Source organism: Plecotus auritus, assembly GCF_963455305.1.
Source record: "Plecotus auritus genome assembly, chromosome: 1".
NCBI classification, from domain to species: Eukaryota; Metazoa; Chordata; class Mammalia; order Chiroptera; family Vespertilionidae; genus Plecotus; species Plecotus auritus.
In genome coordinates, this window is record NC_137770.1 from 188,225,020 (window position 1) to 188,242,144 (window position 17,125).

The 17,125-nt window shown below is 39.9% G+C and overlaps 1 protein-coding gene across 1 annotated transcript; it reads right to left on the reverse strand.

Annotated features, from left to right (window-relative positions):
- Window positions 1-2,546: 2,546 nt before the first annotated feature.
- On the reverse strand, window positions 2,547-14,768 carry MEPE (matrix extracellular phosphoglycoprotein; the record flags this gene model as incomplete). Its single annotated transcript, XM_080655488.1, has 5 exons — window positions 2,547-4,016; window positions 6,200-6,292; window positions 7,520-7,573; window positions 12,427-12,492; window positions 14,709-14,768. 5 exons carry the CDS (start codon window positions 14,766-14,768, stop codon window positions 2,547-2,549), a joined length of 1,743 nt encoding a protein of 580 aa, XP_080511614.1.
- Window positions 14,769-17,125: the final 2,357 nt, after the last annotated feature.

The following is a 17,125-nucleotide window of genomic DNA, read 5'->3' on the forward strand; positions in this document are numbered from 1 at the left end:
AGATTTCTTCATAAGTTTTTTCTAATCCTTTATTCCCCACTCCTTTCCTTCTGCTCCCAATTTCCTTTCCAAGACTTTCATCTAGACCCATCTGTTTCTCTCCTTTTCCTTCAGGCCAACTAATGCTATATTTTAACACCAAATTCTAAGTATCAATATCTTGACTGGCAGAGTTTACCTTATTAGGAGTTAATTCTGAATCTTAGGCTTCTGGGGATCCACTGTAGTGTCTTTGAAATGTGTGTGTGCTTGCTTCTGGGAAAACATGAGAGTGTATTTGAAATGAATGTGATCTTGTGTGCCTACTTAGTTCAAAGCTGGTGCTGAAGACTAAGTGAGGAGACACTGTTATGTTTCTTCTAGGTGACAGCAGCAGCCCTTTGGGTGTCCTTACTGCTAGTCTTCTGCCTTCCAACTCCCCCACCCATCTCACCCATCACCACTTCCCCACCCTCTGGTTGGAGGGACCCCTCTTAAGCTCTGAAATATCTGTAGTATCGTTTAAGGTCACTGACTGTCAAGCCCTCATTTGCCTGTTGGAACTTGCTTTCTGCATCCCCTCTGAATGTGTAATACCTTAAGGAAAATGGGTTTTACGCTGTTTCCTTTAGCTGGAGTTTCTCTCTTTCCTCGGAGCTCCCATAATCACGTTATTTCTATTTCTATTGTTGAACTTACCACAGTCTACCAGATATCTGTTTTAGGCCTTTTTCCCTTGACTAAAATGTCATCTCAACAAGGGCCACAAGCATCTTTTCTCTTCTTCTTTTGATCCCCACGGAATTTTATCAAATGGGATCATTCAGTAAATGTTTGCCAACTGAGCCGAGTATTATGTCAAACAGAATCAGATAGTATATTGCCTCGACAGGCTGGAGTTATCAAGAGCAGATTAATTAGGGCTATAAAGCCAAGGTAGATGTTCATAAGCAGAGAACTCTAGGAGGTGGGGCTGGGAGGGGTAGCAGGCCTATAAATAAGTGCCTGAGCCAGAGGGATCTTTTCTTTTTGGGCACAAGGTGGCAGGCTATGCCCATGTCACATATAAGACAGCTTTGTGAGGCTGAAATTTCCTGCCCTATTTTGGAAATGCATGTTTATATAAAAAAAAAGCGAAGCTCATGCAGCATAATGGCTGAAACTGGGTGTAGCTGAAGCATAGACCCGAGCAGGCCGGCCGGCGGTGCTTCCCGGTCTCGGCGCCTTCCAGGTTGGACTCCTGCCCGAGGCCCACAGTAATGCACTGCAGATTTTGAAACATTGAATTTCCCTTAAAAGGATGAAGAAAATGTGAATAAATATGCATGAACACTTAAGCTGGGAGAGAGGAAATAATATCTGACCAGAGGGTTGAAATGCAGTTTCTCCACTAGATAGTAGACGAGGACAGACGGCCTGTGCAAGGTTCTGCCTATAAACCCAAAGAAAACATTTTCTCAGGCTCATTTTTTCCCCCTTTAAAACGCCAAGTGTTTTTCATGTGTTCAGACCATTCACATGTATCAGTCTGATATAATCTGAGATATAAGTAGCAGGTTTACTTCAATCCATGTATATGCAATTTAAATTCGGATACAATTTTCTTCACTTCATTAATTGCCTCTAGTTTTGTGTGTGTGTGTGTGTGTGTGTGTGTGTGTGTGTGTGTGTATGCACCAAATAGTCTTTTATTAAAAAAAATTACTAGGAATAGTTTATTCTGGAATTCTGGCTCTGACTAATTTACTGGGTGATATGTTAAGTCTTTCCATTGATACTGATTTCTGTTATGCTTGGAAAATGGAGAATAAATTAGGGGAAAATCAGGTTCACTTATCATTTCTTTCAGGTTCTTTTTCTCTTTGTGTGGAAGTGAGGTAGAAGTGATAACATGGCGATTTGTTTCTGGGAATAACATTTGCCTTCTGAGAAGCTGGGAATGTGCAGCAGAGGAGAGTGAGCAGGCTGAGAAGCAGGATATGTTTACCAGAGCAGAGGTTCTTCAGGGAAGAGGGAAATGCTGGCTTAGGCCGAGAGGGATGAGGGTAGAGGGATGAGGGCATGCTCGCTCACGAGCTTTATTCAGCAGATTGACTTCACAGCACTGCCTCTGCCAGGCGCGGGACTAATCTTGTTGTCTCTGAAATGAAGCTCCAGAGCCAACAGACTTTTCTTATTGATCATTTATTACAGATTACGATATGAGAGATACTGTTTGTTTTCATATCTACAGAGCAACAAGAGATGCTTGACATTCACAAACTACTTTTAAATGACACCTATTCAAATGCTACCTATTGCATAAATCCTTAATGATTGTTTTTCTTAAAAAAGCGTCATAACTTTCAATAGAATTTCATAAAGCATTGTAACTCTGAATAGAATTTCATACCATGACCATAAAAATAGCCACAGTTCTGCCCAGGAGGCTGAATTTCTAGACTTCCTCAGTCCCCTGCCCTGTCCTTCTTCACTTTATCTGATCCACTATCTGGCGACTCTCCTTCATGGTCAAGTGAGGGATGTCTGGGGATTTGAACTTGATCCTGCTGGGAATTCCTAGTGGCCTAGTCTCCCTCGCTCTCACTGGAACTGGTGCTGTCAGATGACTCACTGCTGTCATGCTTTCTGGGGGTCCTGAACCTCCTGTTGGGATGGGATTTTCTATGAGCCCAGGGGCCCTTTCTCTGTGGCAGACCCTTACCCCAGGGGGAGCTGTTCTGTCTGTGGGGTCCATACTGATTTCTCCCACTGTGTGTGGCTATAGTCCCCTCGTTATTGGGGTCACTATGGGAACCTACTTCACTTTTAATGTCATTGTCAAGACCCTGAGGAGGGATGAGTTGGCCCGGACTTTTGCTCTTACTAGGAAATCTTGGCTTTTCACTGGAGGTCACCTGATTCCTGTTGGAATGTTCTGTACCTTTCCTACTCCCCCCTTTGCCATTTCTCGGAATTTCATTATAATCAGGACTTTCAGCAACATCACGACTGCCTTCTTTTCTTTTCTCTTTTGAGGGTGCATGAGGGTAATGAAACTCCACCTGCCCTTGGTGAGCATTTTGGCCGCCTGCATCCACTCTGTTTCCTTCTTTTCCAGGGAGTTCCTTGAAATTGGTGCTCCCTATGATGTCGTTGCTGCCTCCCACGAGGCTGACGTCAGTGGTGTTTGCCTCTCGTGCTGTTTCATCCCGGGTTCCAGTGGCACTTCTGCCATCTTCTGCTCCCTCTGGGATGTCGTTATAACCCGGGCCTCCTGCTTCGGGGTTCATCGTCTCTGCTTCCCCCGGGCCGGAAAGCTCTGTTGGAATACCTGCACCCTCTGGGTCAGGATCCATAGCTTCTCCTTTACCTGAAATGTCCTTAAAAGGTTGGCCATCTCCACTGAAAGGAGAGAAATTGTCCCCCCTCTCTTGAAGATCTGGATAACCGCTGCCTTCGAAATCACTGGGGATTCTTTTGAGTGTGGGGAGCTGTTTTAGATAGTCAGTGTTGTATTGGATGTGGTGTGTGCTTTTGCCTTTGGCTGGAATATTGGGGGCTTGCGGAGCTCTTTGATGATTCTTCTTACCTTTGGAGGGGGCTTTAGCATGGTTTGCACTTGCTGGAATTTTGTTTGGAATGATCCTGGGTTTGATATCTCTGTTTTCGTCCCCTAATGGTTCAATCGCAGCTCCTGGCGCCATTGTAAGTTGTGTATTATTTCTGGTGAGAGTTGCACCATATTCTTCTTGGTCATGAAGTTCGCTGAGAACATCGTCTCCATCCTCAGACCCATTATTCCCGGTGGATTTGGGGTAAATGGGCATCTGTAGGTCATTGTGGGCGTTATCTTTGTGATTAATACTATAGTCTTCATTCGTTGTCTGTCTATTTTCAAAAAGATTTGGGGATTTACTAATTTGGTTATTTTTATCAACTCCAAGGAGGGACAAGTCTTTCTCTCTCTCTTGGGCAATGTTTTCTTTAAGTGCTGGCTCTTGATTTCTTCTCTTGCCGGAAAGGTGAAGAGCGATATTGTCTTCGTTTCTTTCTTCCTGGAAAAGTGTAATTTTTAACGTAAAGTGATTATTTTATGTTAACTTTTAAAAATCTAATCATTCTTAGTTCATATTTTTAAAATGATTCTCTCTCCTATTCTCATATTCTTCTTCTCTCTCTCTCAAATATGGTACTGTACTACTTGAAGGACTGCCGGTTTTTATACAGGTACTTTATAAATGTTTGAAGCAGTGAGAAAATTGTTGCATCAGCTCACACTTGAATCTCAAGATAAAAATGGTTTATGGACATGCCCACTATTCTTATGAAGCTGGCTAATATGCAATATACAAAAGTTCCAACTTGTGGTATTTTTAAGAGCTAATATGAAATTATTTATTTGAGGAGTTATAATATCATTATTTACTAATCTTTTATTTGGCAGGTATATTCTGAAAATAAGAGTTTGCAATGAGGAAAAATATATAATAAAAAAACTTTATAGTGAGTTGTTTTTAAGTAAGAAGTAGTTTATTTTATTTTTTAAATATATAGTTTTATTGATTTCAGAGAGGAAGGGAGAGGGAGAGAGAGATAAAAACATCAATAATTTGAGATTACTGCACGTCCCCCACTGGGGATCGAGCCCACAACCTGGGCATATGTCCTGACCTGGAATCGAACTGTGACCTCCTGGTTCATAGGTCAAAGCTCAACCACCAAGCCACACCATCCAGGCAAATAAGAAGTATTTTAAACATTTGACTTATTTTAAGACATTAAATCTTAGAAAGTTTTACACTGACATTTATATTTCCCTTTGCAATCAAGTTCATTTGCTTATTGCTAATTATTCTTTTGAGTTTAAGCAGGTACATTAGAAAATCGTTAGATTATAATAATTCCTTAACTTTTCTCCCTCTGTATTCTGAAGTGGGAAGTTTTATTATACATTTAGTGCTTTTACTGCTTTTAAAACAGTAGCATATATGTATACTAATGAATTCTGTGCATATCACTAAAGACTGAACAGAGTTCTTTTATGAGTGAAAACATAAAACAACTTTTAAATTGTTTTACATGGTACTCAATTATTTTTGCAATTGCTTGTGTTAACTGATTGCCTGATGGTTGCACTGTTGACTGTGTGATGATCTCTGTGTCAGCTGGCTGGTCTGCTTTCCTCTGCTCTGTTTTTCTACCTGTACACCTTCACTCATATTATTCTTTTCATGGATGTGGCCTCTCCCAGCCACTTGCTTGCTCAAATCCTACTCATCCTCCACAGCTCAATTACTCCCATTATGTACTTTCCCCTGAACACACGACTAGGAACTAATCTTTTTCTAATCCAAGCCCAAAAGCATACTATTTTGAGTACCTCTTATGTAGCACTTTGCACATTCTGTCTTGGGTTAATGATTTTTGTAAGTGCCATTTGTTTCCTTTATAATCCTAACATCCTGGAGAGAGAGAATTAAGTTCTCTCAATCATTTTATTTCACATAGTATCTTGCACAGTATGAAGTGCTCAATACATAGTTTAACAGGAAGTTGGTCTTAGAGATGCATCTGCAGAATATCAAGCAGAACAAAACAACATTTTGAAGGGAAACTTCATATGGGAAATGAAGCCAGATTTGGGAAAATGTAAGTAGTCCATTTTGCTGATGGCATTTTAAGCTGTGTCCAGCTCCTTGGCCAATGAATTTACAAGAAGGAACTGAATGAAAGAATTATTGTTCCATTCCAGTGACAAGGCCCTTATTCTTTCTCTTCTGAACATCCTGACACAGATGGTGTCCTCTGTGGAATGAATTTAAGGGACATTAGAATGTGTCACTCTTTAGGCCAAAATGACCTCTAATCCTCACCATTAGAGCATATAGTAGAATATGCCCAGAAAACCTCCCTATAAAACACCAAACATTAATCAGAAGCAATAAACCAAAATAAATTTCATGGGTGTCTGGGGTCCACCAGTACCACACCTGGCTTGACAGGCCATGAAGGAGGGCAAGGTTTGGACCAGGGCCTGGGGTGGCCCACCGGTGTCAGGAAGACTCTGGAACACAAAGTCCCACAGCAGAGCCAGCTGAGGAGCCTGGGGTATGAGGGAAAGACAAAGGCACCAGCCACAGACCAAAACCCCAGAGCAGGAGAAGAGTAAACTCTTTCTCCCTAGAATTCGTCCAAGTTTGACTCCTGATAAGGATCATCACTCAGAAATTCAGCTTACCTTTATGTTCGTTTGATTTTTCCTCCCAGGTGATGTGTAAACATACTTGAAAATATAATACCCATGTTTCTCATGGTGACCCTTATAGGTGATCTACAAAAATACAACATTCTATTAAGATGGGTTTATCTATGACTCTCTTTTTTTTTTCCCTGGCTCTCTTTTTTTTAAAATTTTATTTTACTGTTTAAAATATTACACATAGTAGTACATATATCTCCTTTTATTTCCCCATTGACCTTCCCCCAGCCTCCCCTAGCCCCTGTCACATGCCCTCATCCCCCCCCCCCCCCCAGTGTCTTGTGTCCATTGGTTGTGCTTATATGCATGCATACAAGTCCTTTGGTTGATCTCTTTCGCCCCCTCCCCAACACTCCCCAGCCTTCCCACTGTAATTTAACAGTCTGTTCGATGCTTTCCTGGCTCTCTTTTTGATAGTACAGATATTTTAAAATTTGTATAAAGGCTAATTCTGCCTCTAACAAATGGCAGTTCTTCCTATAACCACAGGAGGGCGTGTGTCCACCAGTCCCTGAGGATACTAGTAGCCTGTTCCTTTCTTTTCTGCATGTCTCTAAACCGTTTTCCTTGCGGATGACTATCAACTGCCCTCTCTCCCGGGTGTATCAATTTGATGACCGCATTTCAGTGGAAATGGAGCACTTGGAAGTATTTTCAGGCGGGAGGGGGCAGGGGGATTAGAAGAAAAGCAGATTTTACAGTATACATGTCTGATGTCAAATTGGCAAAACTTGCAGCATGAAAATCCAGGCTCTTAAATGTGCAGTTTTTGCCTTTGTAATTTTCAGCTGAGACAGAGAACAGAACATTGTTAGTTCTTGGAACAGCATTTTCTGAGCCTGCCGGAAGGAGCCGTGGCAGGCAGGAGGAAGCTGCAGTTTGTGACCTGAAAAGCGGAGGGAGCTTGTTTAACTTTCTGGATGCCTCGGAAACCCACTCCATGTAAACAGAACTCCCCGTTAAGGCTCCTTCCTGCTCTTTCCTTTGTTTTCTCCCTCATTGATTGCTCTGCTCTCCTGTACGTGTGTGGGAAGGTGGTGTTTGCTAATAACAATATCCCAGAATTTTTACTCGCTTATCCCTCTGTAAGAAGAAATCCTATTGAAGATAAATCTCCATCTGGAATGCTTTTCTCTTTTCTGTCACACATGGTGACAGAATTAAAGTGCCAAAGTTATGGTGTATGGTTTTGTACTTTCATTCTAAGTACACAAGACTATTTTTGACAGTTAAAAATTTCCTCTGACTTTTTCCTTTACAGACTTGAAATGGATTTATTTGAGAAGAATAACTGTTTACCCTCTGTTCTTCCGCACAGTCTTGCCTAGTTTTCTCAGCCTGTGGTTGAACCGTCTGAAAGGAAACAAGAAATAAAAATCCACCAAACATCCATTCTTTCATTCATGTCTTCAAATAGCAAATCTTTTATTTTTCTCTCACTGGGTTGTACCACTCAATGTGGGAAATCATCCTGACCAGAAAAGGATGGGTACACTCGCCACATTAATATTTGTCTCAGTGCCACCAGCGGGTGCCCGCACCCTCCCCCACGGGAGGCAATGCCATCGCCATTACAGAACAACATCCACGCCAGGCTGGGGAGGACACTGTGCATTAGTTGCGTAAATTCGGTAATGGTGCCTGGCCAGTGTGGCTCAGTGGCTGAGCATCAACCTGTGGACCAGGAGGTCACGGTTCGATTCCTGGTCAGGGCACATGCCTGGTTGTGGGCTTGATCCCCATTGGGGTGTGTGTGCAGGAGGCAGCCGATCAATGATTCTCGCTCATCGTTGATATTTCTCTGTCTCTCCCTCTGCCTTCCTCTCTGAAATCAATAAAAAATACATTTTAAAAAATTCAGTAATGGCTTTGTGAGTTCAGAGAGGCTGCCGCTGGTTATCCTGCAGGAGTAAAACCACAGCCCTGCACGGAAGGGGAAGTACCGCATCCGAGGATGGGGCTTTATCACGCCAGTTACCTGGGCAGATATTTCTTTCAGGGAAAGGAAAATGGGGTAACCTGCAGATTGGGACAAAATACTTCTCTTGATCTGACATGAAAGTGTCAAAAATATCTTGAGGGTACCCGGGGGAGCGGGGGAGGGGGAGGGGAGAGGTAGCTATTAGAGAAAGGCCAGAAACTAAAAAGACATAGACCCAGGCATCTTATTCCAAGTTTTTAGGGTAAAATTTAGGTGTCACAGGAGAGCATGCAGAAGAAGAACTGAGAATCCTGGAGCAAGCTCGTCATGGAAGCAACAGGCATACCAATTCTTTTCGTCTTGGTATTTTTACTTTCTTATTTATTTCTGAAATTCCTAAGTTATCTCAGATGTAGCAAGAGGAACCAATGGGTGGGACTGGTTTGTGTCTGACTGTATGCTGAAGGGGAAACGGGCATCATGGTGGTGTCTGCCGTGTAAGAGAGAAAACCCTTAAGGGAAAGAGTATTATGCCTGATTAAGCCTTGGCATTCTGTATTTCCCAGCAATCAGATATGAGCAGTTATCCTGCATGCTTTCAGATACCGTATTTCTGCTCTCTCTGTAATGATCCCTACACATGACATTTTCTGAGTTACTTTGCCATCTGGCTCCAGTCTGGGCTTGGCTGATGGGAGACCCACCTGAGATTGAAGGGTAGAGGAGAAGCCAAGGTGTGTCCTTCCCTGCTCTCCCCGTTTGGGCTGCATCTCTAGGATTGGATGCATCTCTTTGTGGTCCTAGTTCCTGGTACCCCCAGGACTGGGACCACCATCTCCTTCCTTGTTCCTCTAGCCCAAGGCAGTCTTCGTGTTGCTTCATCACCCTTGGCTGGCCCTTTCTGTTCATCCTGCACTTTATAACTAGTCTCCAAATAGAACCCTCCTTACTGAAATCCCTGTCATGAATTTCGTTTTCCTGACTAAACCCTGACTGACGAAATCATCTTAGAAATAAACTCAAAACTTTAGTAAAAGTGCTCTACTGGCTGAGCTCTAAGGCAGATCTGCTTGACAGGCCACTCCATTCTAGAAACAACAAAAGTTAGCCAATTACAGATACAGAGGACGAACTGGTGGCTGCCAAGGGAGGAGGTAGAGGGACGGCAATAGAAGTAAAGGGAATTGAGAAGAACAAACTTCCAGTTATAAAGTAAGTCAGGGACATGTAACGTACAGCCTAAGGAACAGAGTCAATAATATTGTAATAACTTTGTATGGGGACAGTCTTCTCGTAGAGATCACTTTATAATGTATAAACGTATTGAATCATTATGTTGTAAACCTGAAACCAATGGAATATCGTGTGTCAATTATAATCCAACTTTTAAAAGACAGAGAAATACACATTAAAGAAATAATGAAATATAATTTTATACTCAATGAATGGGGATCTAGAGGGAAGGATAGTGTGATACATATCGGTGGTGAGAATATGAAGATGTATAGCATTTGGGGAAGAAAATATGGCAATATCTATGGAAAAATATACAGTCCCTTCTACTCAATACTTCTGTTCCCAGAAATCTATCTATTATAGAAAATAAAAGTACAACTCTTGACCATAAAAATAAAAGCACACATTTGTATGAAAAAAAAGTTTGTCGATGACACCTTATATTTATATAGCACTATACAGTTTGTAAACTACTTTCATGTAATAATCTCAGCCGATTCCCACAATAATCCCTGTGAGAAAGGAGAGAAACAGAATTGCCTACACTTACACAGCTGGTAGCACTAGTACAAGTTAAGGAGATATTTTGACCTAAAGCCTCTGCCTGAAAGTCCCAGGGTTAAAATAATACAGTTCTAAATGGCCTGATATATGGGAAAAACATACTTATTAACATACTTTATATTAAGTACTTTCAGGCATGTTTTATCATTTTATTGCCTTTTTTTTATGTTGGTTCTTAAGTGACCTTGTACATTTACATTTAGATTTTTGCATCATTTCTCCAAAAATATCAAAACAGTGAAAACAAATCTGGAAATGGGGCTACAGGAAAGAGAAAGCATAAACATTTGATGATTAGATATTAATTGTAAAAAGAAATGGCCGGTTGTGGTATTTGGCGTCTTCTTAGGGAGCATAACACAGGCACACGTATTAAAAACATACTTGAGAGTATGGAGTCCTTAATACAGTTCACAATCTTAAATCCTGAACTTAATAACAGAGTGACTTGTCACAAAGTCTTTAGAGTCAATTGCATATGGATGAATACTAATTAAATTACATGGCCCAATAATCAATGCTCTTCTTTTCTTCCATTTTTAAATTTTGTTCTTGAGGGAAACCAGAACATGACTCCCACATATGCTTCTTTGACATAAAATTTGTTTTGAGCTGAAGGCAATTAAAAAGTAGTAAGGAGAAAAAGTTCCTCCTCTTCTGTCTAAAGGCAGGAAATAAATTCTCCTTTTACTGCAGACAGACTTTTACCAGTCCAGAGACCACACCTGAGGGATGTGCAAGCAAACCTTGTTAAACTAACCCTTAATGTTCTTACTTGAGGAAGATAAGGACTCCCTAGCCCTAGCTGGACTACCCATAGTCCAAACTTTTTGTCTTGTCAATGCTTCACAAATTTATTGTTTCTTTGTCTAAAAGGTAAAATAAAAGCTTCCTGCCCCAGTCACTTCTTCAGGTTTTCATTCTCTTATGAAGGCTCCCAGTACATATAAAAATTCAATAAAACTTGTATGCTTTTCTCCGTTAATATATCTTTGTCAGTTAATTTTCAGGGACCCTAGGAGAGTCGAGAAAAATTTTTTTCCTCCCCTACTATTTGAATCTGGATTCTAGTTCCAAAACATATGTAAATGACTCAATATATACCAATTTCTGATAACACCAAACTATTATTAACTGATTTAGATAAATGCTCAAATAGAATCTATATATCTGGGAGAAAACATCATATTTATAATTCCAAATTTTGTTTCTATGTCTTTGCAAATCCTCTCTCATTTGAAATTTGCACCCCTCCCATCTCCCCCTATACCCACTTGGCAGCTCTCCCGTGCTTGAATATGGCCCTGCGATGGAGATGGCATTGTCTCCCACTGGGGGGGAACTGTGGTACCTGCTTTTGACCAGCGGTCACTGGATTGATGTTGACATAGTGCATTTACTGGAAAATGGTTGGAGAGTGCCACTCCCACTGTTCCTTGGACTGTGTTGCTCAAAATAGATTCATCCTGGGCTAGTGGGATTGAGCTGGGTCAGCAAGACCCACTTGACCCCCATCATGCCTTGCGGCTGCCCTGATTGAGCTAAGCCATGTGGACTGGGCCTGGCAGATGTCTATTTTAAGCAGCACGATCCCCACAGGACTGCTAGAGGCTGTCAGCTGAGAGGGGACAAGCTTTCCTCAACTTCCGCTGTCCTCTCCCGATGTCACTGTTCATGCTTGTCAGTGGGTTACCCACTGGTCACCCACTCGCTCAGGACCTATATTTAAGTACTTCTGGCATGACCACTCGTTTCCATGGTTCTCCAACTGAAAGGTTACTCTGGGAAGTTAGGATGCTTTCCAGACATTATCTAATTGGCACTGTGTCTGCATTGCAGAAAATATCGGTAACACTCAGCATTTTCACAAGATAATTTAGTCACATCCTGAGTACTCATCTGGGTGAATCAGAGGGGAAAAGAGACACAAAGGAAATTGGAGCTTGGTTTGGGGTAAGCTTGGGGGCACTGCCTCCCATCTTTAGCCTCACTGATGAAGAGAAAATCATTACCAGGATCTCACAGTGTTGAGGTGTTACAAGAATTACAGGAAAGCTCTGCTCCTTTTGTGTTGCCATATATTTACAAAATCTAGTTGTTTAGCCATAAAGTATTCAAGTCATTTTTTTCCTGTCTTTAGTAAGATATTGAAAAGTTCTTTTGACATGTTATAATTTGGGTCTCTGAGCCTTTTCTCATTAGTGTTAGCTGATTTCAAACACTGTGGCTGGCTCTTGGTTTTCTCAAAAGTACTCTTTATGGTGTTTTCTAAAAGGCAACGTGTGGACATGTTGTAATTCAGCACATGTTTATTGAAGGCCTCCTTGGTGGTACGCTTCGGTGTCCAGTGCTGGATGCTTCCTTTTTGCTTCGTTGTCACTGAACTAGGTAAGCGTTACTAATTTGAAAAGACATTGCTTAAGAGAAAAACAGATAAAAAGAGGGATTGGTTTTATGATTCATAACTAAAATCAGAAATGCTTACTGGTGCTGCCCAGGTCAGATGGGATAGAAGCAGTGCCAAGCAGACAATTTGCATCTTTGAGAATCTCTGTAAAAAGACAATATATTTTATCCTAAAGCATTGCGAATTACAAACTGCAGTTCTAAGAATAAATATAATACAAAAGTATATTCAAACACCCTTCCCCTAGAAGTCCTTTTTAAATTAAAAAACAACAAACCATGTATAATTTACTTATACCCAAGTGTGGATACTTTAATGAAAGTGCTTTCATATGTCTAATTATTCCATGTGAAAATGAAAATTGTCCAATATTATTGTTTTTTATTTTTATTTTTTAATCCTCACCTGAGGGTATTTTTCCATTGATTTTTACAAAGTGGAATAGAGAGGGAAAGGCAGAGAGAAATAACGATGTGAGAGAAGCACATCGATTGGTTGCTTCCTGCATTAACCCTGACCAGGGCCTGGGCTGGGGAGGAGCCTGCAACCAAGGTACATGCCCTTGACTGGAATCCAACCCAGGACGCTTCGGTTTGCAGGCTGATGCTTTATTCACTGAGTCAAACGGGCTAGGGGTGTCCAATATTAGTAAGGCAATGAAGTCAGTTCATATAAACGAACTTTATAGACTTCTTTATTTGCTCTATTGTCAGCCTAAACTTGTTCCTTTTGTCTTTAGAGAGAGATCATTTAATTTAGTTACTTATATCATTCATAATAACATTAAGTTTAGTATAGCAGCTTATAACATACTCTTTAAATGATTTGCCAGGGTAGCAGGCTCCATGGTGAGGAATATAATTTTGTCTGCTACCAGGCTGGTTCCCCAATATATGTTCTTATATTCATTAGCAATGTATCTGATCTAGTATCCGTCCATGGGCTGGAGAGTGAAACAATTGATGTAATATTTATATTAATAGCTAACATATATTAATACTAAAATGAACCAAGCACTATTCTAAAAATTTTAAATCCTCATAATATCCCTATGAGTTAGGTGGCATTTACTATTCCTGTTTTATAGGTTAGGAAATAGACACAGAAAGTCAAGTAACTTGTCCCAGAATTCCCAAGCATTAAGGGGCAGAACTGGGATTAATAACTGGCAATGTAGCCAGAGAGCCAGTATTCTTAATCAAAACTTGGAATGTTTTCATTCTTTTATTTATTACAGAGAAACCTATATGTAGTTGATTTAAAGGCAAATAATATTTGATATTGGGCTCAACAAAATTATGTTTAAAACATTAACATTTAATGGAACAGATTGACAAATATCAGTTAAAAGGCGGGTAGAGAGGATGGGAAGAGATTAACCAAAGAACATACATGCATATATGCATAACCCATGGACACAGACAATAGTATGGGGAAAACCTAGGGTGGGGCGGGACCCGGGTGAAGGGGGGAAATGAGGGACATCTGTAATACTGTCAACAATAAATTTTTAAAAAATTATCATTTAGCTATGGATAAAGGTACATGTTTATCCTTTGGTAAATATACTAAAAAGATCTAGTTAGTTCACTGAAGTCAAGTGGCCATTAGATTGAAAATAAAGTCAACATAGCATTGAGTTACTAATCTGTTGATTTTAATACACATTAAGTATTTTACTAACTACCACACAGACATATAACAACCAATATGAGAATAAAAAATATATACCACTCTTTGAGAATACTTGGGGAAAAGCACTTTTAATGGGAAAAATAATCTAAATACTGTTGTAATCTTTAAACATTTCAGGGTTAAAAACACCTTTTATTTGAAGAAATACATATAACTATTAAATATATTCTAAAATTCTAGGCTATTCTCTTCAAAATTAATATAATTTTAAGAACCTTAATTCTATCTGTAATGTAGCCATCCAAGCATTTTACAGATCAGGACAATACAAGTCACTTATTAAACAACTGAATGCTGAGAAATATCCATCCAGATGATACCAACACAGATGAGGTTGGAAAGTATGAATAAGATCACATTATCCTTATCCTGGTTTATAAGTGAAGGGATGGAATACTATTAGAGTCTTTGAGTTATTGTGGATCTTGATAATGCTGGCAGTCAAATCAAAGGAGAAATTGCCATCAGTTTTAGCTATTAATTTCTAGAGCTTGGTAATGTACTTTCTGTTGTATAAAACAAAGCACTAAATATTACACAGTTGTGCTCAATAGAGAATACCTTCAATTTGCATTTAGTTTCAAAAGTCATCTCTCTACCTGGTTGGCATGCATCCTGAAAATGTAAACAATTGCATTATAAAGCTATCAAGAAAGTCAAATTACCTGGTATCCTTTAGCTTCAGAATACCTAGCTTCTTCTTCAGGATTAGCAGTTTCTGGCATTTTGCTGAAATTTAAAGTTTGTTAGAGTTCCCAATGGCCAATCAGCATTGTCTCACTTAGCACTAGCAAAAACAATTTGTTACCGGTGCCCACAGATAACCATAGGGGGCAAAGTAATTTTAATCTAAAAATGTTTTTGCGGTGGAAAGCTGCTATCAAATGTTCCAGAAAGTGGGCTAAACAGAAAATATAAATACCTCAGTTTGGTATATCATATTGTCAGATCATTAAAATTGATTTCAAAACTATTGATTAAGACTGGCTGAATAATTAACAAGTTTAAAAATGGAAAACATTTAAGCAATCATTTTATGTAGAAAGTTTATAATTTCAATTTTGTCTGAATTAAATTCAGTACACTTAAAAAAAAATGTCAAGTTCCTGTTGTGTGGCAGTCACTGGGGAAAGAGCATGAACAAAGGAGAAAAAAATCCCTGTCTTCATAGAGTTTATAATCTGGTGGGGAGACAGATAATACACAGAAAAAAATATTTTACTCTAGTAAAATATAGTAAGTTATATAGTGACACAGACTTAGCCTAAGAAGAAAAAGCATTGCAGGAAGGGGGTGGGGACACTAGGTTAAAATTTTAGATAGGGAATCCTGGGAAGGGCTCATTGAGAGGTGACTTTGGAGTAAAGACCTAGAGACATATGACTACCCAAGGGAAGAGCATTCTAGGCAGAAGGAAGAGGACGAGGAGGGCTCAGAGGCAAGAGCCCGCTCGCTTCTTCCAGAAACAGAGAAGAGGTCAGCTTAGCTGAAGGGACTGACAAGGGGAATAACAGGAAATGAGGTCAGAAAGGCGTCAGGTGGCAGATGATAAAGGGCCTATGGGTCATTGCAAAGCTTTGGCAGGAGAAGAAAGCCCTTGGAGGTTTGGGGCAGAGGAGTAACTGAGGGAGCAAATGAGGTAGGGATAGGCAGAGACTTGGCTGGGAAGCTCTCTGGGTGATGTGAGGAAGAGCTGATTGGGACGTGAACCAGAGTGGTAGCAGAAGGGGTGGGGAGAAGTGGTTATGTTCTGAATGTATTTTGAAAGTAAAGGCAGTAGAATTTGCTGATGCATGAGATGTGGGTCATGAGAGAAAATCAAGAATAAAGGATGATACCAAGTTTTTTGTTTTGAGCAACTGGAAGGATAAAGCTGCCTTTTATTGATATTGGGGAAACTGCAGAAGTGGTTTGGGGGGAAATATTGCCAGTTTGGGTTTGAATATGAATGTTATAAAGTGGTCAATTGAGGATGTTGACTTTCTGAGTAGGTGGACACAGTATACCATATTGGAATATGCTTTTCTAGGACAATTGCCTGCTCTTCTGTTTTGCCCAATCTGGTTGTCAAAATCATAATTGCAATAGTTCAAGAGGTTCCAGTCAGTCTAAAAATATTATAATACCTTGAGGAGTAACTTATATTAGGAACCTATGTGGAACATCAATAAAAGATAACAAGTGTTCTTTATGACATACCAAGTAATGAGAACTACCAATAAACACAATTTTAACAGATCTAAATGCTATCTAATGAGAGTTAAGTATAAACTCCCAATTTCTCCTAATTTCCTGTTTAAACAAAGAGAAAGAAATGAAACAAACAAATAGCCCTTGGACAGCTGTAGCTGAGAGAATGGTGTCTTTTCTAATTCAGGCTAATCCCTGTTTTTGCTTCATCCAAATTCTGAAGCTCCTCTTCTGAGTGCTGGACCTGGTTTTTAAAACACTTGCTGGGACTAAAATTTGAGCTATTGAGCTAGGACCACTGTTGACTCTCAATCATTCAACCATGGATTTCGGAGTATTTAAACATTGTCATTGATAATGGAAACCTTTAACTTAATTGTATTTAGAATCAAACTTACCTGAGTTCTAGTACTGACTTGCTGGGTCAGTTGCTTAAGCAACTAAATTGAGCTTCTGTAAGCCTCAAGTTTGCCATCTTAGTAATAAGAGCAAAGTAATAAGCTAAATTTTCATTGAGTGGTTACTCTGGTCCAAGCACAATTCTAAATGTGGTACATTGCCCTAACCAGTTTGGCTCAATGGCTAGAGTGTTGGCCTGCAGACTGAAGAGTCCTGGGTTCAATTCTGGTCCAGGTCACGTGCCTGGGTTATAGGCTCGATCCCCAGTAGGGGGTATGCAGGAGGCAGCCGATCAATGATTCTCTGTCATCATTGATATTTTTCTCTCTCTCTCCCTTCCTCTCTGAAATCAATAAAAATACATATTTTAAAAAGAGTAAACTATAACTGTTTTTAATAAATAAATAAATAAATAAATAAATAAATAAATAAGGTGCATTAACTCATTTAATGTTTACAAAAGCTCTATACTGCAGGTGCTGCTATTATCACC